The 26,038-nt window shown below is 43.3% G+C and overlaps 1 protein-coding gene across 2 annotated transcripts; it reads right to left on the bottom strand.

Moving 5' to 3' along the window:
• Positions 1-2,933: 2,933 nt before the first annotated feature.
• Positions 2,934-15,181, bottom strand: HRG (histidine rich glycoprotein). 2 transcript variants are annotated; one of them, XM_001154095.7, is made up of 7 exons: positions 14,944-15,180; positions 12,089-12,205; positions 11,114-11,204; positions 9,352-9,518; positions 8,271-8,351; positions 5,969-6,070; positions 2,934-4,118 (listed from the first exon to the last, which is right to left on the bottom strand). In XM_001154095.7, exons 1-7 carry the CDS (start codon positions 15,124-15,126, stop codon positions 3,282-3,284), a joined length of 1,578 nt encoding a protein of 525 aa, XP_001154095.1. In that variant the 5' UTR covers positions 15,127-15,180; the 3' UTR covers positions 2,934-3,281. The 2 variants fall into 2 exon arrangements, with proteins under 2 accessions (XP_001154095.1, XP_009445257.1); XM_009446982.5 differs by having other exon boundaries at positions 3,204-4,142; positions 14,944-15,181.
• Between the last annotated feature and the right edge of the window lie 10,857 nt (positions 15,182-26,038).

Raw genomic sequence — 26,038 nt, 5'->3', positions numbered from 1 at the left:
CGTGGAGTACAGGCAGACTTCATTTCCCCATCTCCCTTGCATTAGGTGTGGCCATATGACTGAGTTCTAGGCAGTGAAATGTGAGCATGAATCATGCATGCACCTTCCAGGCCTGGGCCACAGAAACCACCTTTATGATCCTCTACTCTCTCCCCATGTGGGCTTGATGCAGAGGATCCAAGAGACAATTCTGAGGTCAAGGGAAGAGCAGAGCCCCCAGACAAAAGGAGCCTGGCACCCTGAATCACTGTTTGGATGGCCATCTGCCGATAACCCATATTGACCTGTAACATGAGAGAGAAATCAAATTCTCCATCATTAGGCCACTGAGTTTGTTCCAGCAACTGGCCTATTCTGATACAATGATATTTTCTGCATGAGAGAGCTGTTGGTAAAGATTAAATTACAAAATATATTAAACAACTTAATTTTAAGTTTTATTATTTATTTATTTATTTATCTGGAGACAGAGTCTTTCTCTGTTGCCCAAGTTGAAGTGCGGTCATGGGATCTTGGCTCACTGCAACCTCTGCCTCCCGGGTTCAAGTATTTCTCCCACCTCAGCCTCCTGAGTAGCTGAGACTACAGGCGTGAGCCACCATGCCCAGGTAATTTTTGTATTTTTTGGTAGAGATGGGGTTTCACCGTGTTGGCCAGTGATCCACTTGTTTCAGCCTCCCAAAGTGCTGGGATTATAGGCGTGAGCCACTGTGATCAGCCGTATCTTCAGACTCATAGTAAATGTTTAATGTACCTGCTTATTATACAAACATTTCTTAAACCCTTATTGTGTGGCACGTGCTTTAATGAACAAAGCAGACAAAGTGTTTTCTGTTATAGCGTAAATTGGGGATGAAGAAAAAGGGAAAATCAATAAATATTTCTACCCTGAAGGATTTAAAGAATGGTATTGCCACTGACAGAAAGGCTGATGTTAGGAAGTGGGAGAGCTTTTCTGGAGAAGAATGAAGAGTTTGGGCTTTAGACATTTGAAGAGGCATTAATTATGTTGCCTCTGTGAATGTCACCTTTGAAAGCTTATGAAATATTTGTAAACAAATACTGATACACTTTTTAGCTGGGATGACATAAGAAGCCGAGAAAAGCAGCCGGGAGCGGTGGCTCACGCCTGTAATCCCAGCACTTTGGCAGGCTGAGGCAGGTGGATCATGAAGTCAGGAGTTCGAGACCAGCCTGGCCAATATGGTGAAACCCTGTCTCTACTAAAAGTACAAAAATTAGCTGGGTGTGTTGGCGCAAGCCTGTAGTCCCAGCTGCTCGGGAGGCTGAGGCAGGGGAATCACTTGAACCCAGGAGGTGGAGGTTACAGTGAGCTGAGATCACGCCACTGCACCCCAGCCTGGGCGACAGAGCAAGACTCTGTGAAAACAAACAAACAAACAAACAAAAAGAAGTCTAGAAAAGCATGGTGTATTGTCTGAAACCTCTAGTAGAACGTACCATACCGAGGTGGGAATGTTTTCTTATCCCATTATTCCCTCGCAGTGTCGGGTGTGCATAGGAAGAATGCACTTAACTGAAGTGAATTGAGAGCTTCAACTCCTCTGTATTCCAAGGAATATTTTCATTAACTCAAGCAAAGTTTATGAAAGTACTTTGTAAATTATTGAATCCTACTCCAGTGCTTCTGTGGGAGGATACATTCTGAGTTATTAACCTCTGTATCTTTTGCCCTCCATGGGTCTCACCTTTCTCCTCTCCCTGTTCAAGCAGCTGACCTGGTGTCCATGCCTCCAGGAGGAGGCAGGGCCACATTCAGCTGCACCTGCCAGTGTGGTCACGCTGGTTGTTTATGGATGGTGACTGTTCTGATAGGTTGTTGTTTCTGGTCTGATTGGTCAGTGCTTGGGTCATGTTGATTATGAAATACTTTGAGTATCACTATTGTAGTTGGAAGATAGACAGAATCTGAATTCTTTTAGTTTGTTTCAAATGATTGAGTCCTGATTTGAGGAGGAAAAAGAAAGAGGAGTATAGTGTGGAAAAAGTCTTCTGGCCCTAAAAATAAATAAAGTGAACTTACCTGAGACTAGCAAGAGAGTCGTTAGCTGAGGGAGAAGGTATAAGGAGAAGAGTGAGGTAAGAGGTCTCTGAGGCCGAGGAGATCTCTGCCCTGCTTTCTGGGCATGCAGCTGGGAAGACAGCAAGATCCCAGGGAGAGAGTAGCCATATGCAATACCTTGGCAGTCATGTCCATGGCTAGTGTACAGACATTCCTGCACCCCCAGTTTTCTACAGAAGTAGCATATAAATCAGACTGAAAGAGTGATGTGAACAGGGTTGTGACTATCCCTGAGCATGATGGCTATCACTCATGATGATGATCATTGGTCCAACAGTCACCCTGGCTGAGGGATAGTCACTATCCTGCTTCCTACCACCTGGACAGCTTGGCACGGTGTGAGATCCTAGAACTGTGGCCCAACTTTGTGTGGAAAGTAGCAGGGCAGGGAAAGGGGACTCCAGGAAGGACTGGGGTTAAATTTCCCACTAAGCCAGTAGGATGGCATCCTCAAATAGAAATTAATTTGTTCTGAGCATAAAGTGACATTTCTTATGCACCTGAATTTATGGTCATGATTCATGTTAGCAAGCTTCTTTGCAATTTATAGCCAGAGGTTTGTTTGCTTCATGATTGAATTTAGAACTTATTTTTCTAAAAGAAAATTTAGATGCCTAGTAATAATCACGAGGAGAGAATTTAGGTCACTTTAATAATAATAAATGGGGGGGGTGGGAAGCAGGAGAGCATTCGGAAAAAGAACTAGGGCATGCTGGGCTTAATACCTAGGTGATGGGTTGATAGGTGCAGCAAAGCACCATGGCATCCTTTTACCTATATAACAAACCTGCACACCCTGCACATGTGCCCTGGGACTTAGAAAATAAAATGAAATAAATGATAACAATAGTTTCAATACCATATTTTATTGGTATGCCCAGGTATAGCCCAAGCAGTAACAGAGACTCTAGAATTAGAGTTAAGTCCAGGAAAGAAGGAGGTTCTGAGTGGCATAGATTTGTCTCAAGTGATGTAGTGGTGAGTGACAGAATTAACTACTAATTGGCAGCACTGAGTTCTTTCCTCTCCTTTCCATTTGATCTCTCTTCTCAGGCCATCTCTTTTCCCATTCACATTTTGCTGCATCTTCAGTATGAAAGTAGGTTGAAAAGAACTGTAATTTTCACAATTACTGATCATTTTATATATGTTTCTAATTCAATGTATTATTCATTTTCCTCTTCAAAGGAATCACATTTTATTTTGGAAATGTATGTGTAAAAAACGTGGAAACTTGTGGAAACCCACTCTTGAACTTCCCTGGACATGATTCAGAGGCTGATTGAGGAAAGGGCTGAATGTCTGGCTTTAGAGGATGTTTGTGGTGCGGCAATGGGAAGCTGGGAAAATTGGCCTCAGGAAGTGGCAGCACCTCACCTTTTCTTAGAGGAGGGAGTCGGTACACAGATCCAATTTGTCTGCAATGGAAGGGATGGGGTCCTTTACCTGGGCCTCGCCTTCTTAAGTGCCCAGGTGGTGGGCCGTGGCCATGGCAACAGTGACCTCGGTTATGGGGTGGTGGGTCACAAGGTCCATAGTCTTGGAAATCATGGCAGTGGGGATGGTGTCCATGGGGATGGTGTCCATGGGGGTGGTGTCCATGAGGATGGCGTCCATGGGGGTGGTGTCCATGGGGATGCTGTCTATGGGTATCATGTTCATGAGGATGGTGTGCATGGGGATGGTGTCCGTGGGGATGCTGTTCATGGGAATGATGCTTATGGGGATGGAGGTCACTGGAATTATTATTATGAGAATGTCTTTGGGCCCCATTTGTTTCAAAAGTGGCATGTTGACAACTTAAGCAGGACATGGGCAATAGTGGAGGAGGGCCTTGTGGAAGTGGGGGTCCATGTGAGTGATCTCTTTCATCTGGAGGAGGTGGGGGTCCATGTTCGTGTGGCTTGTGGGGATGATGATGATCTCTGAATCCATGGGGCTTGAATGGATGCTTGGTGGTAGAAGAACGCTCATGCCCACCCCAGTGGAAGGGATGTCCCAAATGAGGCGGTACACCACTGATGTGCTCATGTTCCTGGAAAAGGTCACAGAAAAGTGCCTATCATCATGTAACATAAAAGAAGATGTTAGATACTTGACTTGATTTACACCAATGGCTCCCAGATCATAGATTCCACAAATCAATTTAAAAAGTATGACGAAAAAAGATTCTCAAATTGTTATCTAGCCCAGTTGATATTTAAAATATTAACAATAACTATCATTTACCACCATCATTGTTTCACAAAAGAAACTATTTTTTTTTTTCTGAGACTGAGTCTCGCTTTGTCACCCAGTCTGGAGTGCAGTGGTGCGATCTCTGCTCATTGCAACGTCCACCTCTCAGGTTCAAGCAATTCTCCTGCCTCAGCCTCCCAAGTAGCTGGGACTACACGCCCAAGCCACCATGCCCACCTAATTTTTATTTTCTTTTTTTGAGACATAGTCTTACTCTGTTGCCCAGGCTCCTAATTTGTGTATTTTTAGTAGAGACAGGTTTCACCATGTTGAACTCCTTGTTTCAAGTAATCCACCCATCTCAGCCTCCCAAAGTGCTGGGATTACAGGCATGAGCCACCACGCCCAGCCTGGAATGAAATTTTGATTAAAAAAAAAAGAAAGAGCCAGAAACACAATATCAGAGTAAAGGATTGTCCTTTAGATGGATAAATGTTAGATATAAAAAACTTCATTATCCTTATTTTTTTTTTTTTTTCATTTTTACTACACAGAGTGGTGAAACAATATTATGACCTGGCACCCATCTGTAGACCAACACTGGAAAACTAGTGCCTTATAACCAATATTCTTAACTGAGGCTTGACGGTATCAACATCCCTTACTCCTAAAGGCTGAACACTTGACCTCTTCTCTCTCTTCCTTGTTCAGAGTTTAATTTTTAAAAAATAGCTACAGAGGCCGGGCACGGTGGCTCACGTCTGTAATCCCAGAACTTTGGGAGGCTGAGGCAGGTGGATCACCTGAGGTCGGGAGTTTGAGACCAACCTGACCAACATGGAGAAACCCCTTCTCTACCAAAAATGCAAAATTAGCCAGGCATGGTGGCGCATGCCTGTAATCCTAGCTACTCAGGAGGCTGAGGCAGGAGAATCGCTTGAACCCAGGAGGCAGAGGTTGCGGTGAGCCGAGATGGCACCATTGTATTCCAGCCTGGGCAATAAGAGCAAAACTCCTTCTCAAAAAAAAAAAAAAAAAAAAAAAGACAGAGCCATGTTCATGGTGACAATCCTGCCCTTTGTTCCTTTTTCTTTTTTTTAACTTGGGATTGGATGTTTGGATTATTTTAAGTTTTGTTTCTGATATGAAAAATTTCGTGAAGCAAATCTTTGTACTCATGTAAAAAATAGACCAAAGATTTCTGAAACAGATGCAAAATATGGTTTTGCATCTTATTTTATATACATTTACATAATAAATTTGAGGCTGATATATTCCTCTTAGATTCTATGCCCAATAATATAAGCTTAGGAATGACTAAGTCTCAGCACTAGAGTCCCGACTACAAGGAGCATTTTCAAATTCCTTCAAGTTTGGTTGAATTGGACATGATTTTAATTTTCTGCCAATTGTTACCTCTCTTCAATTCTTGGAAAAGTTTTCATACTTTTTGTGTAATCTGGTAATTGCACTCCTTTCCCCAGTTGTGGGATACTCTCTGTATCTTTTTTCTTGCATGTCTGTCTGTCTCTCTCTTTCTCTCTCTCCCTGTCTCCCTCTCTCTGTCTCTGTCTCTCTCTCTCTCTCTCTCTCTCACACACACACACACACACCCACTCATAGAGCTTTAGGAAGCAACAACACTATTTGTGTACGTATGTCACTTAATCTGGCACTGCCATGACAAAGTCTGCTTAGACAACCCACCTGAGGGTTGAAGACTTCACAGTTTATGACAAGGTTTTCCGGGCTTTCCAAGTCCAAGGCTTCTACATCATAGAACAAATCTGCTCTGCAGAATCCAAAGACCTACAAAGGAATGAGGAGCTGTTAGTGTGTGTGTCCAGGTGGTGTGAAGATGACCAGCCAGAGTTAGCTTCCAGACGTTCAGAAAGGGAAGAAGTGCTTTAGAAAAATCAGGGTAATATGATCAGATATTCCCACCAGTCGTTCAGCAATCTTTCCTTGTTAACACTTTGGGGAAAGTGCAGGTGGTGAAGGGTATCACTAAAGTTGCTGTGGTTTTTTTCATGAGCAGGCACCAGCACCGGGCTTCCCCATGGGTGATGGAAATGATGAGGAAAACCACATCATTGCTGCCTTGCATTTAGGCCAACCCTTCTGCACTGGAGACCTCAGTTGCCTGTGCCTAGGACAATGAGGAATGGTGTCAAAGAGGGATTTTTACAACTTCAGCTGGTCCCTTGGAGGAAAGTGTTGGACAGGAGGGCATCTGTATAGCATAAAGATGGGTTTTCATGGACATTGTCAAGGCAAGTGTCTGCTGACTCCACCCAAGTACAAGGGCTACAACTGGCTGCCACTCCTGTGCTCCAGATGCTCCTAAACCCACCTGTGAAAGATCGACTAGGACAAGAGGACGGCTGTCTGCTAGAAGAAATTGCTAAGCATTGAGGTTCTGAGTACAGTTTGGGAATCAGAGAGACCTATGTTAATCCTGGCTTCTCCATTTCCTAGTTGTCTGAGTTTGGGAAAGTTACAAAAGATTTCTGAAAGTCAGCCATTGTAAAATGGGGATAATACTATGTACTCACAGGTTGTGGGAGGGATTGACTAAACAAGAGGATGCTGTAAAACACTCACCCCTGAGCCTCCTCTTCAGCTCTGGTGCTTCAGCTCTGGGTTTACATTATCCACACCAAGATCATGAAGGATTTGTTGGCCATAGGAGTAGGGGAGGGAGGTGTCTTTTCTGGTGGCCGCTAAGAAGAATTCTAGACCTGGTTCAGTGTGGACATTAGAAGAGCTAACAAAGGTACTAATGGATGGTTTCTCCCTTTTGACCAGGGAGAATGTGTTGTTAAACATCAGAAAAATCCTGGACTTGGCATCATAATTAAAATTCCATTTCCTAACACTCTCTAGCTAAGTGCCTTTAGGTAAGTGGTTTTAATTTCAGGTCCCCTTGTCACAGGGAAATGTAGGCAGATACTTGCTTTTCCTTGTCAGCAGGATTTTCATGAGGCTCTGACCTGGCGATAACAGATGTGGAGGTGTTTCTTTAACTGTAGGTCACCATGCAAATGCCAGGTGGTATTAATAATGTCTTCCGGCAGGTACATGGGAATCTATTTGTAAATGATCAGAGGAAAAATCCCACTGGACTTTGTATGAGAATAACTAAGTTTTAATCTCAGCTTGGTTGTGAACATCGGCAAGACCTTTCCTTTGCTGATTTTCAGTTACCTCCTCATTTGTCAAGTGGGATTCCTGTGAGTGTGATGATGTGGAATTAATAAAACCACTTGGTGTAAGGTCTTAGTACGAACTGCTATAGTTCTAACTAAGCCTTTAATCCTAATCAGTTAGAAACTTAGTTTTAAGTTTAGGTATATATCATGTATATTATAAAATCATGTTCTTATGGTTCGCTTATGTTCTCTGTGCCTCAGTTTCCCTATCTGCTAATTTGGGATTAAAAATAGTATCTATCTCATATGGTAGTGTGAGGGTTAATAAGTTATCATAGGCCGGGCATGGTGGCTCATGCCTGTAACCCCAGCACTTTGATTTGTAATCCCAGCCGAAGTGGGTGGACACCTGAGATAAGGAGTTTGAGACCAACCTGACCAACATGGTGAAACCCCATCTCTACTAAAAATACAAAAATTAGCTGGGCGTGGTGGTGCATGCCTGTAATCCCAGTTACTCCGGAGGCTGAGGCAGGAGAATCACCTGAACCCGGGAGGCGGAGGTTGCAGTGAGCCGACACTGTGCCATTGCACTCCAGCCTGGGCAACAAGAGCGAAACTCCATCTCGAAAACAAAACAAAACAATAAGTTATCTGATGTGTAAATCACTTAGAAGAGTGCCTGGCAGGTACTAAGTGCTTCCCAGATGATACTTTGTATTTCACAGACATTTCTTCCTTCTTCTCCTCCTCCTCATTTTCTCCTTCTCATTCCTCTTCTCCTTCTTCTCCTTCTTCTTCTCTTTCTTTTTTCTCTGTGACTCTAGTCAACGATCACAGACATTTCTTATACTCACATTGGGGTGTCTGGGGAAATGGTGTCTGGAGCAGTTCCGCACAGAGAAGTCCACGAAGTAACCGGTTCCTTCCCCTCCTCTCTAGAACAGATGGGATCAAAATAGTTTCAAGAACAGACAAAGAAAAAGGAAAAAAAAAGCAGTAGATAACTACCATTCAATATTTTTTAAGGCAGTATGAGAATTCAAAATCACCAGTATGTGTCATTTTTTAAAATGGTTTCTGCCTTTTAAAAATGTATCACCTAAGTGATAAGGTGAATACCAGTTCAGTGAAAAGGTTCAAATAATAAATATATGATGAAGTAGAGTGTGAAAAATCACCCCTCCTGCACTCCAACTTCTTCCCAGAGTTTTTATTCTCATTTATTTGATGTGTTTCCTCTTCGAGTGTTTTCCTAGATGTGTTACACATACACAGGGAGATCTAAGTGTTTCATATAGATGGGTCCATAGTCTAAGTACTGTTCTATAACCTGCATTTTCCTATACCAATATGTTTTCAAACTCCAGTGCGCATGGGTCCAAACATTCTTTGAGCAACTGCATGGTACTCATTTCCTTACTTGAATGCAACACAATCTATTTAACGCTGCATTTTCTGAATGCATAGCAAATGTCAACCAGTTGCTCTACAAGACAGCTCTGGGTGAAAGTACTTGGGTCCTTGTAGAGAGAGCAGGGAACCATCTAACTATAGGCACATTACTGGGTGTGGTGAGGTAATTTCTCTGAACTTCAGTTTTCCATCATAGTACAAGAATGTTAGTATTGGATGATTTGTAATGACACAACCCTCATATGTTCTTGTCTTTCCCTGTTTCCTCTTTAGATTTTCTCCCCACTCTGTCAGATGTCTACTCCCCTACCCATCCTTCAAAAAAAAAAAAAAAGTGTTTGAGGAAAGCAATTTTTTTTGTATTTTTTAAATACCTGCTGCCTGTCTTTTATGGCCCCAAAAGTGACAAATTAAAAGGCAGCTAGTCAATTGAGGCAGGTGGAGAGGGTGTGCCGTTCAGTTTCTGCTGCCAGGTTGGAGCCTGGGCCTTCAGACTCCAACTGAACCTTAGTGGAGACTCACCACTCTTGCAACTCTCTCGATTCGGTCCACTCTGAAAGAGGCAAAGTCATCATTCTCCTCTTTGTACTTCTCAAGGGCTTTGTCGGCTTGTTTTCTGTAGCGCTCAGTATCCTCAAAGAAATCTATGAGGACCGGACTATCTTTGGTATTGGCCAGTGCTGAAGAGACTGGAGAAAGAAGATAGCAGTGTCACAGTAAAGGGCTGGAAATGTTAATGGTGGCTTGGTGGCAAGAATGACAATAACTTTCATTTTAAGGATGGGCAAATTGAGGGTGGGAAGAGCTAAGTAACTGCTTCAAGATCAATCAGCCATTTGGCAACCGAACTAAACTGCTGATTCTTCCTTCGAGTCTTTCTGATCCCCATGTCTATGTTGTGACCCCTACTCATGATGCCTTCACCAGAACCACTGATAAAGTGCTAACATATATATATAAATATGACAACTATGACATTCGTTAATATATAAATATATATTATCTATTATATAATATCTATTATATATTTATATATTATATAATATATCATATGTTTTTATATTATATATCATATATTTAGGTATTAATATGATATATATATATTAACATATATATTAAATAATAGAGATGGGGTTGAGTCACATTGCCCAGGCTAGTCTCAAACTCCTGGGCTCAAGCAACCCTCTGGCCTCAACCTCCCAAAGTGCTGGGATTATATATGTGAGCCACCGCACCAGGCCACTAATATTTTAATAAGTTCTTCCTGTTGTTGCCAAGGAGGAAGACAGAGCATTAACATAGAGTTTTGCCCAGAGAGAGGAGAAGATACAGATCATCCTTTCTTCAATGCAAACTCCTGTGGCAGTATCCTGCATTTTTGTATATAATATCATATTTGGATTTGCTATTTTAAAAAGGAATCCTGTGATAATTCTATTTGAAAATGTAAATTAAAAGGGTATGGAGGCTGGGCGTGGTGGCTCACACCTGTAATCCCAGCACTTTGGGAGGTCAAGGTGGGCAGATCACCTGAGGTCAAGAGTTTGAGGCCAGCCTGACCAACATGGAGAACCTCCATCTCTACTAAAAATACAAAATTAGTTGGATGTGGTGGCATATGCCTGTAATCCTAGCTATTTGGGAGGCTGAGACAGGAGAATTGCTTGAACCCGGGAGGTGGAGTTTGCAGTGAGCCGAGATCACACTATTGCACTCCAGCCTGGGTAACAACAGCGACACTCTGTCTCAAAAATAAAAATAAATAAATAAAAAAGCTGTGGAATTTAGAGTTAATACTCCTGGGATTGTGTCACATCTTCACAATATCTTGGCTTTGTTCTTGAGGCCAAGTCATTTAACCTCTTTGAGCATCAATTATTTTGTCTTAAATAGAAAGTGTCATAAGCTTTACTTCATAGTCCCAAGACTTTACTTCCTCCCAAGACTATACAACTGGCAGATGATGACTCAAGCTAAAGCAAGTCTGACTCCAAAGCCTATATCTATAATGAGGCTAACCTACCTCTCCTAAATCTCTATTTTTATGTTTTGAATTTCTTTAAAAGAAGGTGTACCAGTACCAGGGAAATTTGTCTCCCTTCTATTCTCTGGAGAATGAATAATAATGGAGTCTATGAAGGCTTTTATTTCATGTACATCATAGATATACATGAATACATCTGAATATATATGAATACATATGTACATAGATGAGACAAATACCACTGTATGATTGAATTTGTATTAATCAAGAATTAATTAGCAATTTAACAGATTACCATACCAGAACTTGTGGTGCAGTTAAAGTCAATCACTCTGAGGTCCTGAGGTTCATGGGAATGTCTTGTAGCTATTACCTTACATTGTCCGATCACCTGTAAGAAAGAGGCTCTTGAGGACTTGCTGAGTCATTGCATCCTGCCTTCCTCAGGTCAGATATGAAAGAGCAAAAAGGTGATGCAACATCCTCCTACTGTTCATTTAAAAATGCATTTCTTTCATCAAAGCTTGTCTCAAACCCTGCATTTTCTTAGTCAGTTTCTGTGTGCTGCATCCTGTTGGCACTCAAAATCCTCAGGAGAACCAGCAAGAAACTATTTAAAGCATCATGGCCATACCCCAAACATTTTCAAGGGAAAAAGTGGTGAAAGTTCCAGGAGTGTGAACCTCTCATTTTCTGGAAATGAAATCTTGAATCTCTGCTTATTCATCTTCATGTTCTCCACCTGTGTCAGAGAGCCTGGCATGTCAATACCCACCTCCCACATGCAAAGCCAGATCTTATTCCTCAGTGTATATCCTAGGTGCTGAGCAAGACCCAATTCCTCACTGCAAGTAATTACTTTGGCCATTCCTGAAAATAGGACCATTGTTCATAGGACACAATTGCAAGTTCATAGATTCTCATACCTGTAGACTGTCAAGAGTGGAAGGCCCTTAGAGTCCATGAATTCCTAAACCCGCTCCTTATTTTACGGTCAAAAAACACCAAAGTGGAGGGATGTTATTAGATGATTTGCCCAAGGACCCACAGCTGGTTATGCTCTTTGATGGGACCACACCCTGCTGAGTTGTCTTGAACTGGGTTCCCAGGAAAGACTCTCAAGAGTATTGCTCAAGGTTAACATCATCTTCATGAATCTCAAGGCAAAAGCTGCCCTTTCTCTTCTACTGTGTTAGCCCAGGCATTGGCTGAGTGAACAGAGTAGATGGAAAATAAGAATGATAAGAGCAGAGTGAAGGTGCCCTCTTTACTTACTATTTCAGATGGACGTCTGGAATCAGGTGGCTCACAGTCATTCCAGTATTTCCTGGATAGGACCGAACAGTCCGATTCTTGCACATCTAAGACTAAGTAATATACAGTTGTATTTTCCTGAGGAATGCCAAAAGCAACATGTGAGTAGCACATGGAAACCTAGTGGGTTTTTTTTTTATGTATTAAAGCTATATATTTATTACTTAAACAGAATTCCTGTTCCTCTCACTGTCTTTGCAGATGCTCTACCTTTGCGTCATTTGATCTATTGATTCCAATACATAGCTTCAATGAGTTATTTCCAAATCTTTTTAAGTGGTCCTGATTTGTCTTCTGCCCATAAACTTGAAGAAGCTATCACTAAACGGCAGTGGTGGTTTAGCGGAGGCGTCATCACCTACGCATGCCTGGAAGTATAAGTCATGACGACCTCATCAGGGCCTCCAATCTGTCCTTGTAGTTGTGTCCTCTTGCCCAGCTCTATTACTGATCATGGGATTTTCTGCTTTGATGTTGCTTTGCCCAAAGCTAAATCCTCTCTCTTCTCTTACAAACTAGCTGCCCTCTCCACTTCCCTCGTCTTTGTCAGTGGCACCACTGAAAACATATTGCCTTAGACTCTGGGGTAAAACATGTAAACCTAAGAGATGTTTTCCTTGTCCTTGCTTTTGCTATCCAGTACCAGGCCCTGAATGGTCTTCTTTCTTGGCAACGTCTCTCATGTCTATTCCTCAGTCTCATTGCCCTGACTCCCACTAACCCAGGTCTGACCCTTGTTCTTTCATTCCTGAATACATAAATAGCTTTCTACTTCATGTCCCTGTCTCTTGCCTCAGTTTCCCCAGGCACATCAGGACCCCTCCCCATCCACCCGCTCTCTACGCTAGCTCTCAGAGGCAGCTCTGTGCTGATGCATCCTACGCCCTAACATGTGTCGATGAGCCTGGCATGGGACTAATGGTCACTGAATTACTGGTTGAATCCTAAACTCCTGCACACCTGTTCTCTGCAACCCACAGTGCCTCCCTCTGTGATACTTTCAGAAGGGTAAATTGTCCTCTGTAGTACTCCTTGTCTGGCCTCCCTAATTTCAGTTTTTCCATCAGAGGGAGAGTAGGTTATTTGGGGAGCTTAGAGGCAGGCTTCATGTCTCTCTATAATGTCTATCAGCTCCTCTAGTCCAGTTTAGGTAGGCATGTAATCTAAGTGAAGACAGTAAGCTTGTTTCACCTCAAGACAAGCCCACAGGCTTGGCTCCCACCTCATGCCTGCTCCAGAGCCCACATGGAACTTCTGGAACCCACCTGCTTATATTCAATGGCTCCCTAACACCCTTCTTCCTGATTCCATACCCACCTAGAAGTGGTGGTGCCAGGAATTCACCAGGAACACATTTACTCAGACCTGTTCAAATCCTACCCATGCATCATTACACAGCAGAAGCCTCCTCCCGTCCAGTCTTACTAGATCTCCCCTCATTAAACTGCTCCAGTACATTTACCACTCCTTTGGTCACTTGGCTATTGTTGGGGCTCAGAACATGATACCTCAAAGTATGGTACTTTTGGCATGCTGAGTCCTTTGAACTGAAGGAAATGGGAAGGGCCTCAGAAGCCAGATCTGTCTGACCTTCTGCCCTTTGTTCTCCTCCTCTGCTTTCTCCCCCAAGGCAAGCCATAGAAACTAAAATTTCTCTTCTCCAGGACAGTCACAGATGGTAGAATCCCTCTCCCCGAAAGCATCCATAAATCCTAAAATATGAATCTAACCTTCCCCCTGCGTCTTTCTTTGTAGGAGCTGGCCATAAAGACATTCTCTGACCTACTCTGTTTGATAGTGGGTCCTCAGATCCGCATTCCAAAGGGATCCTGTCCCATACTTGGGAGCAAGAAATGCCACACAGAGAGGCCATGAAGAACTCAAACAGAGAGGCCTTGCTGGGTCCTTCTTTCAGTCTATGACTCTTAGATTACAGCCTTTTGTCCCATCACACTTCTGCATTCTGCACAGCCTTTGTGAATTCTAAGTATGCAAGTGGCCAGTTTCTTTGGATATCTGAGTCTTCATTTATGAAGACTCCAGTGTCAGGTAAACCTTGGATTAAATAAATTTGTATGTTTTCTTCTTCTTCTTCTTTTTTTTTTTTTTTTTTTTTTTGAGATGGAGTCTAGCTTTGTTGCCCAGCCTGGAGTGCAGTGGCGTGATCTCGACTCACTGCAACCTCTGCCTCCCGAGTTCAAGCGATTCTTCTGCCTCAACCCCCTGAGTAGCTGGGATTACAGGGGTGCGCCACCATGCCCAGCTAGTTTTTGTATTTTTAGTAGAGACAGGGTTTCACCGTGTTGGCCAGGCTGGTCTTGAACTCCTGACCTCATGATCCGTCCGCCTTGGCCTCCCAAAGTGCTGGGATTACAGGCGTGAGCCCCCGCGCCTGGCCTTGTCTACCAGTTTTATTTCAGGCTCAGTTAGGAGCCTTAGGAGGGTTGAGAAAACTTTTCCTTCTTTCTAGTTTATCCTAGTAACTTACACTGTTTGCCTGTATGTGCCAGTGTATTATTATTTCCTGGAGGCCAAGGCCCATAGTTTACTCTAATGTTTCTCTGGCAGTCCTTAGCATGTAACTGGGCTCAGCATAAATGCTTATATGTACCCACAAATCGAATCATAGTTGAGGGTACACTAATAACAAATGTTAGTTTGAAGGAAAAAAGAACAATTTAGAGCAGCCACAGAAGCCAAACAAAAAACTCTGACCAAAGCCATTCATTGTGCAAAGCAGTAAGCCTAGGGGGTAGAGTCACATTTGCCCCCGTGAGTAATCTCCCAACTCAGCTCTGCCATTGGCAATTCCTCACCACTCTGTCCAAGTGGGCATCAGCAATCCGCAGCAATTGGAAAAGGTAGCCATCCCGTCGCCTTTTATTGATCAGGTCTAGAGCTTTCTCAGCCTCCGGCTCAACAGCACTGCAGTCAGTGGGACTCACGGCACACGAATACTGCAGTGTGATCAAAAGCAGTGCTGCAATGAGTGCCTTCATTTTGTTAAACCATCCCTTGCTATGATCTGCCACTGCAGAGAATTTTATACAGACTTTCTGAAACACACGCAATTGATTAAACAAAACCTTGATACATTTTTGTTGTGTAACTGGGGGTGTTCACCTTGACCCTGGGTTCAAATAACCATCAACAAGCTGTAAATGATTAGTGGGTCCTGGGGGCAGAAAGTTGAGAAATGCTGATGAGTGGGTGGAACTGTGATCTGCACAAATCTGGATTTTTCTAGTAGATAGCAGATCTAAAGTACGTCTTTGAACATAAGCAGTGCCTATGTTGGTGTAGGGGGTGGGGTTAGGGGTAATTTTCCTCCATCTGCCTGCCTGTCTCAGCTGGAAATCTCCATCATCAGTCAGTGGACTGATGGATCATGGCACTAAAACTCCTCAGTAGAAGGCAGCTGCATTATCTAAGGGGGGGAACATGTTAAACAGGTACCATTATCAAAGGAATGACTTAAGGTAAAATAGAACAATGAAGAGGCTGTCGTTTTGAAGTCAGATCTGAATTTCTCACCTGGCTCTATTACTTTCTTACTGTGTAATGCTGGGTAAGCAACAAAACCTCTCTGATAATTAGTTTCCTCATTTATGAAATATGGATTGATACCTCTTGGCAGGCTTGTGTGATAATTAAATAAGAAATCAGGCTGGGTGCGGTGGCTCATGCCTGTAATCCCAGCACTTTGGGAGGCCGAGGCAGGCTGATCACAAGGTCAGGAGATTGAGACCAGCCTGGCCAACATGGTGAAACCCTGTCTCTACTAAAAATACAAAAAATTAGCTGGGCATGGTGGCACATGCCTGTAATCGCAGCTACTTGGGAGGCTGAGGCAGGAGAATCACTTGAACCCGGGAGGCGGAGATTGCAGTGAGCTGAGATCGCGCCACTGCACTCCAGCTCGGGCGACAGTGTGAGATTCCATCTAAAAAAAAAAGAAAGAAAAAAAGAAAGCAACCAATATAATTCTTGGCATAGAGTAGATGCTGAATAAGTGATGCTATTTATTATTAGTGTGCCTGCGAAGAAGTTGGGGACACCTCATGCCACCCCAATTCCCTGCAAAAAGAATTGATTCACGTGGAAGAGGATGGTGGTGAGAGTAAGAGTCAAATAGTTAGATGCCCATCCCACTGTGAGAAGGGATCAGCATGGGGGGACTGGGCTATGATACAGCTGACCCCCTACCTTCACGCTTCAGAAGAAACCCGTATACCTATATGCAACCCTCAGACCAGCAGAGCCAGCAGCATCAGAAGGGACCAGAGGGAATCAGCCTAGGTTCTGTCCTCACTGCCAAGAAACAGCCAGTTAGGCAGCATCTCCATTCCTCCCTGTTCTATCCACAGTGAGTGTCTGTGAGAGTCTGCAGTCATGTCTCTCAGACTCGGCTTCATGTTAGAATCACCCCAGGAGCTTTAAAAAGTCCTGATGTCAAGGACTCCTCCAGGACAATTTAATCAGAATCTCTGGGAGTGGACTTTGGTATTGGTAGTTTTTAAACTCCTAGGTAATCCAGTGTGTGCAGTCAAGGTTGAGAATTACTGGGATTCTAGAGTGAACTGAAGAGAGGGAAAGGATTTGAAGACAGAAAGAAAAGGGAGGTGTATGAAAAGTAGATCTCATTTCCACAAGTCACAGGGTTAATGAGTGCAACAGGTTTTGAATAATGTTTGCAATTGAACTTTTAATGTCAGTAACCCTGGCTTTTAAATACCCAATGTGACCAGTCCAGTGCAACGGAAAATGACAGGAATGTATGGAATCTGGTCAAGGTGTTAAGAGGCTCCAACCCAGTGGGGAAGGGGAAAGCTATTGATTAAAACAAAAACTATTTTGAGTTTTTGTTATTATGAGTTGAGCTCCTTAATGAAGTTTTTCTATTATGGCTATATTGGCTGCACCCTAAATGGGGTGTCCTGGGTGAACCAAATGCTGGTGTAGGGAAAGGAATGGGAATGTTGAGGGGATGGGAAGAGGCATCAAGAACAGGAATATAATTTTCCTACAGTGCTGTTCTGCTGAGACTACGGAGTACCTCAGGGAGTCATGCATCCTCTTCCTGTTGCTTTATTGAATCTTAAAGAGCGATACAGTACTAATGATGCCATTCTAGCAACTGGAGCAGCTTCAGGGGAGAGAGCACATTAAGGGTGCTGGGATGGTAATGGTTGAGAGGAAGCTGAATGGTAGTAAGAGAGACATTCTGTCCTGAGAACTCTGATCCAGTAAGTGATATTTGGCTTTGGGGATGGTTCCTATTAGCATTATGGGAACTAGAGAGTGGCCTCAGATGGAAGTGCTGACTTTACACAGATGGTATCTTTCATGCGCGTCCGTGTGAAGAGACCACCAAACAGGCTTTGTGTGAGCAATAAAGCTTTTAATCACCTGGGTGCAGGCGGGCTGAGTCCAAAAAGACAGTCAGAGAAGGGAGATAGGGGTGGGGCCGTTTTATAGGATTTGGGTAGGTAAAGGAAAAAGGGGGGTTGTTCTCTGGCAGGCAGGAGTAGGGGTCGCAAGGTGCTCAGTAGGGGAGCTTTTGAGCCAGGATTAGCCAGGAGAAGGAATTTCACAAGATAATGCCATCAGTTAAGGCAGGAACAGGCCATTTTCATTTCTTTTGTAGTGGAATGTCATCAGTTAAGGCAGGAACCGGCCATCTGGATGTGTATGTGCAGGTCACAGGGGATATGATGACTTAGCTTGGGCTCAGAGGCCTGACATTCCTGTCTTCTTATATTAATAAGAAAAATAAAACGAAATAGTGGTAAAGTGTTGGGACGGCGAAAATTTTGAGGGATGGTATGGAGAGATAATGGGTGATGTTTCTCAGGGCTGCTTCGAGCGGGATTAGGGGCGGCGTGGGAACCTAGAGTGGGAGAGATTAAGCTGAAGGAAGATTTTGTGGTAAGGGGTGATATTGTGGGACTGTTAGAGGAAACATTTGTCATTTAGAATTATTGATGATGGCCTGGATATGGTTTTGTATGAATTGAGAAAATAAATGGAATAAGAGAAGGAGAAAAACAGGTATTAAAGGTCTAAGAATTGGGAGGACCTAGGACATCTAATTAGAGTGCCTAAGGAGATTCAGCTTAGTCCTGCCAGCAAAGATTATTTATTTACTTCAAGAGTTAAGAGTGGCAGTTTGGGGATAGCACCAGGAGATATCAGCTGTGATGGCTTGGAGAAACAGTGTAAACCGGCAGTGTAAACAAGAGCAGGGCATGTATGAGTAGTTGAGAACGGTGAATAGGAGAATGACTAGACAGAAGATAGTAGGGATGACAAGTTTTTTGGGGCACAGTCTAAGTTGGTCTGGTGTCTGGAATGAGACTGGGGCTTAATAAAAAGGAGCGTCTATACAGGAGCTTAAATGGGCTGTACCTTGTAGCATTCTGAGGACAGGCCTGATTTCTGAGAAAAGAAAGAGGTAAAAGTTTTTCTAGCCCTTTTTAAGTTGGTGGCTGAGCTTGGTGAGGTGTGTTTTTAAAAGACAATTAGTCCATTCTACTTTTCCTGAAGACTGAGGACCATAAGGGATATAAAGGTTTCATTGAATACTAAGAGCCTGAAAAACTGCTTGGCTGATTTGACTAATAAAGGCCATTCTGCTATCGGACTGTATAGAGGTGGGAAGGCCAAACCGAGTAATTGTGTCTGACAGAAGGGAAGAAATGACTGTGTTGGCCTTCTTAGACCCTGTGGGAAAGGCCTCTACCTATCCAGTGAAAGTGTCTACCTAGACCAAGAGGTATTTTAGTTTCCTGACTTGGGGCATGTTGAATAAAGCTAATTTGCCAGTCCTGGGTGGGGGCAAATCTCTGAGCTTGATGTGTAGGGAAGGGAGGGGGCCTGAATAATCCCTGAGGAGTAGTAGAATAGCAGATGGAACACTGAGAAGTTATTTCCTTGAGGATAGATTTCCACGATGGAAAGGAAATGAGAGGTACTAAGAGGCGGGCTAGTGGCTTGTACGATAGCATAACCTGCCTTTGCTGGTGTGTGGCGATTAGGCCTGGTGGAACCACCACCAATAAATCAAGCGTGATGAGGGTGAGGAACAGGAAAGAAGGAAATTTGGGGAAATGGGGTGAATGTCAGGTGGATCAGAGAGATACAGTCATGGGGGTCAGGTGTGGTATCAGGAATAATGTGGGAGGCCGGATTGAAGTCCGGGCCAGGAACAACGGTAATTGTGGGAGACTCAACAAAGAGAGAGTACAGCTGAAGGAGCCAGGGAGCAGAAAGTATATGCATCAGGTATGAGGAAGAAAATAGATTTTGGAAGTTATGAGAACTGTAGAGAGTGAGTTGAGCATAGTTTGTGATTTTTAGGGCCTCTAAAAGTATTAAAGCAGCGGCGGCCGCTGCACGCAGACATGAGGGCTAGGCTAAAACAGTAAGGTCAAGTTGTTTGGACAGAAAGGCTACAGGGTGTGGTCCTGGCTCTTGTGTAAGAATTCTGACTGCACTAACCATGCCTAGGAAGGAAAGGAGTTGTTGTTTTGTAAGGGATTGAGGTTTGGGAGATTAATCAGACACGATCAGCAGGGAGAGCATGTGTGTTTTTATGAGAATTATGCCGAGATACGTAACAGATGAGGATGAAATTTGGGCTTGATTGAACTAATGCAGGCTGTCTGTGAACCCTTGCGGCAGTACAGCCCAGGTGATTTGCTGAGCCTAATGGGTGTCAGGGTCAGTCTAAGTGAAAGCAAAGAGAGGCTGGGATGAAGGGTGCAAAGGAATAGTAAAGAAAGCATGTTTGAGATCTAGAACAGAATAATGGGTTGTAGTGGGAGGTATTGAGGATAGGAGAGTCTATGGGTTTGGCACCACGGGGTGGCTAGGCAAAACAATTTGGTTGATAAGGCGCAGATTCTGAACTAACCTGTAAGCCTTGTCTGGTTTTAGGACAGGTAAAATGGGGGAATGGTAAGAAGAGTTTATAGGCTTTAAAAGGCCTTGCTGTAACAGGTGAGTGATAACAGGCTTTAATCTTTTCAAAGCGTGCTGTGGGATGGGATATTGGCATTGATTGGGGTAAGGGTGATTAGGTTTTAATAGGATGGTAAGGGGTGCATGATCGGTCGCTAAGGAGGGAGTAGAGGTATCTTATACTTATGGGTTAAGGTGGGGAGATACAAGGGGAGGATGTGAAGGAGGCTTTGAACTGGGGGAAAAGGCGGCAATGAGGTGTGGCTGTAGCCTAGGAATAGTCAGGGAAGCAGATAATTCAGTTAAAGTGTCTCGGCCTAATAAGGGAACTGGGCAGGTGGGGATAACTAAAAGGAGTGCTTAAAAGAGTATTGTCTAAATAGGCACCAGAGTTGGGGAGTTTTAAGAGGTTTAGAAGCCTGGCTGCCAATACCTACAACAGTTATGGAGGCAAGGGAAACAGGCCTTTGAAAAGAAGGTAATGTGGAGTGGGTAGCCTCCATATTGATTAAGACGGGGACTTTCTACTCTGAGAGTTACTTCAAGCTTGGCGTCCGTGATGGCCTACGGGGCTTCCAAGGTGATCGGGCAGCATCAGTCTTCAGCTGCTAAGCCGAGAAAATGTGAGAAGGAGTCAGTCAGAGAGCCTTGGGCCGGAGTTCCAGCGGCTCTGGGAGTGGCTGCCAGGTGAGTTGAAGAGTCTGATTTTCAGTGGGGTCCTTCACAGATGGGATACTGCTGAGGAGGAATCCTGGGCTGCGGGCATTTCTTGGCCTAGTGGCTAGATTTCTGGCACTTGAAGCAAGATCCCGATGCAGGAAGTCTTGTAGGAATGCTTGACTGCTGCGGCTTAGGCGTGTGCGGCTGAGGCATTTTGAAGTTCTTGCATGCTGGAGGTGTGGCTGGGTTTCGTCTCACAGCAGAGGCAAGTAATTGTAACTCAGAAACGCGTTGCCATCTGGATGCTTCTTCTCTATTATTGTACACCTTGAAGGCAAGGTTGATTAATTCCTGTTGTGGGGTTTGAGGGCTAGATTCTAATTTTTGAAGTTTTTTCTTAATGTCAGGAGTGGATTGAATGATAAAATGCATATTAAGAATAAGGCGGCCTTCTGGCCCTTCTGGGTCTAGGGCAGTATAGCGTCCAAGGGTTGCTGCTAAGCGGGCCATGAACTGGGCTGGGTTTTCGTCTTTACCTTGGGTAGTCTCTTCAAGCTTGTCATAATTAACAGCTTTGTAAGCTGCCTTTTTAAGCCTTTCAAGTAGGCAGGAATCATGTAATCTCACCTAGCTATACCTGGGGAATTTGTCTGATAGTTCCATTGGGGATCTTCTCGGGGAACTGCTGTAACGCCTTCCTGGAGGTCTGGCTCGTGAAGCCGGCGGTTATCAGCGTGAGATTGGGCTAGAGAAAAAACTCTTTCCCGTTCATCTGGGGAGAAGGTAGAAGTTAGAATGACATTTCAGTCACTCCAGGTTAACTTGTAGGACAGAGTTAGATATCAGAATTCCTGTATACATTTAGTGGGGTCTGATGAGAAAGAGCCTAAACACTGACTGATCTGAGAGAGGCGTGATAGAGAAAAAGGTACATGTACCCTGACTATGCCTTCAGCTCCAGCCACCTCTCTAAGAGGAAATTGTTGGGCAGGTGGGGAAGAACTAGTCGCGGAACTAAACTGTATGCCGGAACAGGTGTGAGGAGGGGAGATGGTAGAAGGATTATAGGGTGGAGAAGCAGAGGCTGAGGAAGAATTGGGACTTAGCTCAGCCTCGTGACAAGCAGCCTGGGGAGGAGGGGAAAGGTCAGATGGGTCTGTAGAAAAGGAAGACTGGAAAGACTCAGCAACGCTTGGGGTTGGGACTGAGGGGACAGGCGGGAGGGAAAGAAGGAAGATTTGGGATGAGTTGCATTGGGAACAGAGACCAGGGAGGGACCGATATGTAAAAGAATGCCTGGACGTCAGGCACCTCAGACCGTTTGCCTATTTTACGACAAGAATTATTTAGATCTTATAGGATGGAAAAATTGAAAGTGTTGTTTTCTGGCTATTTGGAACTACTGTCGAGTTTGTATTGGGGTCAAGCGGCATTGCAGAAGAAAATAAGACGCTTAGATTTTAGGTCAGGTGAGAGTTGAAGAGGTTTTAAGCTCTTGAGAACACAGGCTAAGGAAGAAGAAGGAGGAATGGAAGGTGGAAGCTTGCCCATAGTGAAGGAGGCAAGCCCAGAGAAAAGAGAGTAGAGACATGGAGAAGGGTTGGGGGGTTCTTGCCCTCCAGAAAAGCAGAGAAGGGGTCAGGGCACGGAAATAAGGGGTTGAGGCGCAGAGATAAGAGGTCGGGGCACAGAAATAAGGGATCGGGGCACAGAAATAAGAGGTTGGGGCGTGGAAATAAGGGATTGGGGTGCAGAGATAAGAGGTTGGGGTTCCTGCCCCTCCCCTAGAAAAGCGGGACTTGCTGCTAAAGGTGAAGGACCAAGGCAGGTGTCCTTGCGTGGTCTGACACCTCTGAAACCTGAGTGAATAATCAGAGAGGCGTCCCCACAATGATTAAACACCAAGGGAAGTCTGCCTTACTTAGTCCATGACCGGCATTGGAGTTTTGGGTCCATGGATAAAACATGTCTCCTTTGTCTCTACCAGAAAATGAAAGGAATTGAAATTAAGAGAAGGGAGAGATTGAAGTGTGGCACCAAGATTGAACGGAGAAAGAGGTTGAGGGATAGTGAGGGAGGTTGGAGAAGAGTGTAAAAAGAGGCTGTTCATGGGATTTGAAATTGGTGAGATGTTTCTTGGGCTGGTCAGTCTGAGGACCTGAGATCGTAGGTGGATCTTTCTCACGGAGCAAAGAACAGGAGGACTAGGGATTGATCTCCCAAGGGAGTTCCCCTGATCCGAGTCACGGCAGCAAATTTCATGTGTGTCCATGTGAAGAGACCACCAAACAGGCTTTGTCTGAGCAATAAATCTTTTAATCACCTGGGTGCAGGTGGGCTGAGTCCGAAAAGAGTCAGCGAAGGGAGATAGGGGTGGGGCCATTTTATAGGATTTGGGTAGGTAAAGGAAAAAGGGGGGTTGTTCTCTGGCAGGCAGGAGTAGGGGTCACAAGGTGCTCAGTAGGGGAGCTTTTGAGGCAGGATGAGCCAGGAGAAGGAATTTCACAAGATAATGCTATCAGTTAAGGCAGGAACAGGGCATTTTCATTTCTTTTGTGGTGGAATGTCATCAGTTAAGGCAGGAACCGGCCATCTGGATGTGTATGTGCAGGTCTCAGGGGATATGATGGCTTAGCTTAGGCTCAGAGGCCTGACAGTATCTGGGCAGACTGGGCAGGTAGAATCTTCATCTTTACCTTTTCTTTTCTTTCTTTTTTTTTTTTTTTGAGACAAAGTCTCACCTGCTCTGTTGCCTAGGTTGTTGTATAGTGGTGCCATCTCAGCTCACTGCTGTAACCTCCACCTCCCAGTTTCAAGCAATTCTTCTGTCTCAGCCTCCTGAGTACTGGGACTACAGGTGCCCACCACCACGCCTGGCTAAAATTTGTACTTTTAGTAGAGACAAGGTTTAACCATATTGGTCAGGCTGATCTCGAACCCCTGACCTCAGGTGATCCACCCGCCTCGGCCTCCCATAGTGGTGTGATTATAGGAATGAGCCACTGCGCCCTGCCGTCTTCACATTTTCATTCTGCATTTAGGTTATTTCTGTGTGTCCTGACCATTGTATCAGAAAAAAAGAGTTAGCTAACAGAATTTTTATTCTTTAAACCTTTTTGACTCATAATAGAACACATGCTTTTTGCAAAAATATGGAAAATACGAAAAGCATAAAGAAAATTCACCTCTAATTCTACAACCATAAGGAAAACCAACTATTTATAATGCACAATTGCTTCATACACTTTTTGCTATTTGAATATATGTAATATATATGTTTTGCATCATTAGAATTATTCTGTACATACAGGTGTTTCTTTCCCTCCACTGTAGTTGAGCATGTATTTACTTATAACCTCTATTTTTTTCAGGTATTAATAGAAACCATATAAGCTTTATAAATGTTTTTGTGTTTTTATAGGATTTTAAAATTTTGAGTTATTTTAAGTATACAGTTTTTAGTCATAAACACAATCCCTGCACAAAGTAAAAAAGCAAACAATATTTTAGAATATTGTAAAATAAAAATTAAGTCTCTTTCCTCCATTCTTCACCTCCCAAACTCTTTCCCAAGAGAAGGACTTTTAACAATCCCTTGTTATATATGGCTTAAATATTGTATTTTCCCTTAAGGTTATACTATGAGGACTTTCTCAGATCATTAAATATTCTTCAGAAAGATTATTTTTGAGGTTACATAATATTGGATGTTTTGTATGTGTTAATGTATTCAACATTCCCCAATTTTTGGCCATGTATATTGTTTCCAATTATTTGTTCTTATAAGTAATGCTACAGTGGACCTCTTTGTAAATCTCTGACTATGTCTTTGAGAATCACTAGACTGGTTGACAGAATTTTATGACATTTAATTTTTTTGTAATAGGAGTCACTTTTTAAAGAAAATGCAGTTTTTATCAGGCTTAATGTATCCATTTTGTTAATTTACTTTAAAAATGGGCTTTAATTTTTAGAGCAGTTTTAGGTTGACAGTACAGCTGAGTGGCGAGCATAGAGTTCCTATGTAGCCCCTACATATGCCCCTCACACTCACAGCCTCCCCTGCTATAAACCTCTGAACACTAGCAGCACATTTGTTACAACTGATGGACTTACACTGACACATAGTTATAACCTAAAGTCCATGGCTTACATCAGCATTCATCCTTGATGTTGTACATCTATGGGTTTTGACAAATGTATAATGAAATGTATCCACCATTGTAGTAGCATACAGAATAGTTTCACTGACTAAAAATCCTGTGTGCTCCACATAGTCCATCCCTGTCTCCTTGCTAACCACTGGCAACCAGTGATCTTTTTACTGTCTTCATAATTTTGCCTTTTCCAAATGTCATATAGTTGGAACCATACAGTAGTTAATCTTTTCAGATTGGTTTCTTTCACTCAGTAATATGTATTTAAGTTTCCTCCATGTCTTTTTGTGGCTCGATATTCATATTCCTTTTTAGTGCCAAATAATATTCCATTGTCAGGATTTACTTATCCACTCACCTGGTGAAGGACAGTTTGTTGCTTCCAAATTTTAGCAATTATGAGCAGATGTGCTGTGAATATTCATGTGTGGGTTTCTCTATGGACATAAGTTTTCAGATCATTTGGGTAAATACCAAGGAGTGTGACTACTGGATCATATGATAAGAGTATGTTAAGTTTTGAAAGTAACTGCCAAACTGTCTTCCAAAGTGGCTGTACCATTTGCATTCCCAGCAGCAATGAATGAGAAGTTCCTTTTGCTCCATATCCTTGCTACCGTTTAGTATTGTCAGTGTTCTGGATTTTGGCCATTCTGACAGATATGTAGTGATATCTCGTTGTTATAATTTGCATTTCTTTGATGACATATGAAGTTCACTGAAGTTCAGAATTTCAGATGTTCACTTACCTTTTTTTTTTTTTTTTTGGTGAGGTTTAAATCTTTTGCCCATTTTTATTTTTATTTTTTTTAACTTCTATCTTAAGTTAATGGGTACATGCGCACATTTGTTATATAGGTAAACTCATGTCGCAGGGGTTTGTAGTACAGATTATTTGTCAGGCAAGTACTAAGCCTACTACCAAACAGTCATTTTCTTCTGACCCTCTCCCTCCTCCCACCCTCCACCCTCGAGTAGGCCCCAGTGTGTGTTGTTTCCCTCTATGTGTCCATGTGTTCTCATTATTTAGCTCCCACTTATAAGTGAGAGCATGCGATATTTGGTTTTCTGTTCCTGCATTAGTTTGCTAAGGATAATAACCTTCAGCTCCATCCATGTTCCTGCGAAAGAC

This window comes from Pan troglodytes, chromosome 2, assembly GCF_028858775.2.
Source record: "Pan troglodytes isolate AG18354 chromosome 2, NHGRI_mPanTro3-v2.0_pri, whole genome shotgun sequence".
NCBI lineage: Eukaryota > Metazoa > Chordata > Mammalia > Primates > Hominidae > Pan > Pan troglodytes.
The sequence above is the reverse complement of the archived record's forward strand: the minus strand, read 5'-3'. Positions and strand labels throughout refer to the sequence as shown.

What these genes read in the sequence shown, in the direction of transcription:
- HRG (XM_009446982.5), bottom strand. Translation starts at nt 15,126, where the DNA reads ATGAAGGCACTCATTGCAGCACTGCTTTTGATCACACTGCAGTATTCG. An exon ending in CCAGACGTCCATCTGAAATA is followed by an intron (nt 11,205 to 12,088) that starts GTAAGTAAAGAG and finishes TCTTTCTTACAG; the next exon opens with GTGATCGGACAATGTAAGGT. An exon ending in GTGAAGTCTTCAACCCTCAG is followed by an intron (nt 4,143 to 5,968) that starts GTGGGTTGTCTA and finishes ACATGATGATAG; the next exon opens with GCACTTTTCTGTGACCTTTT.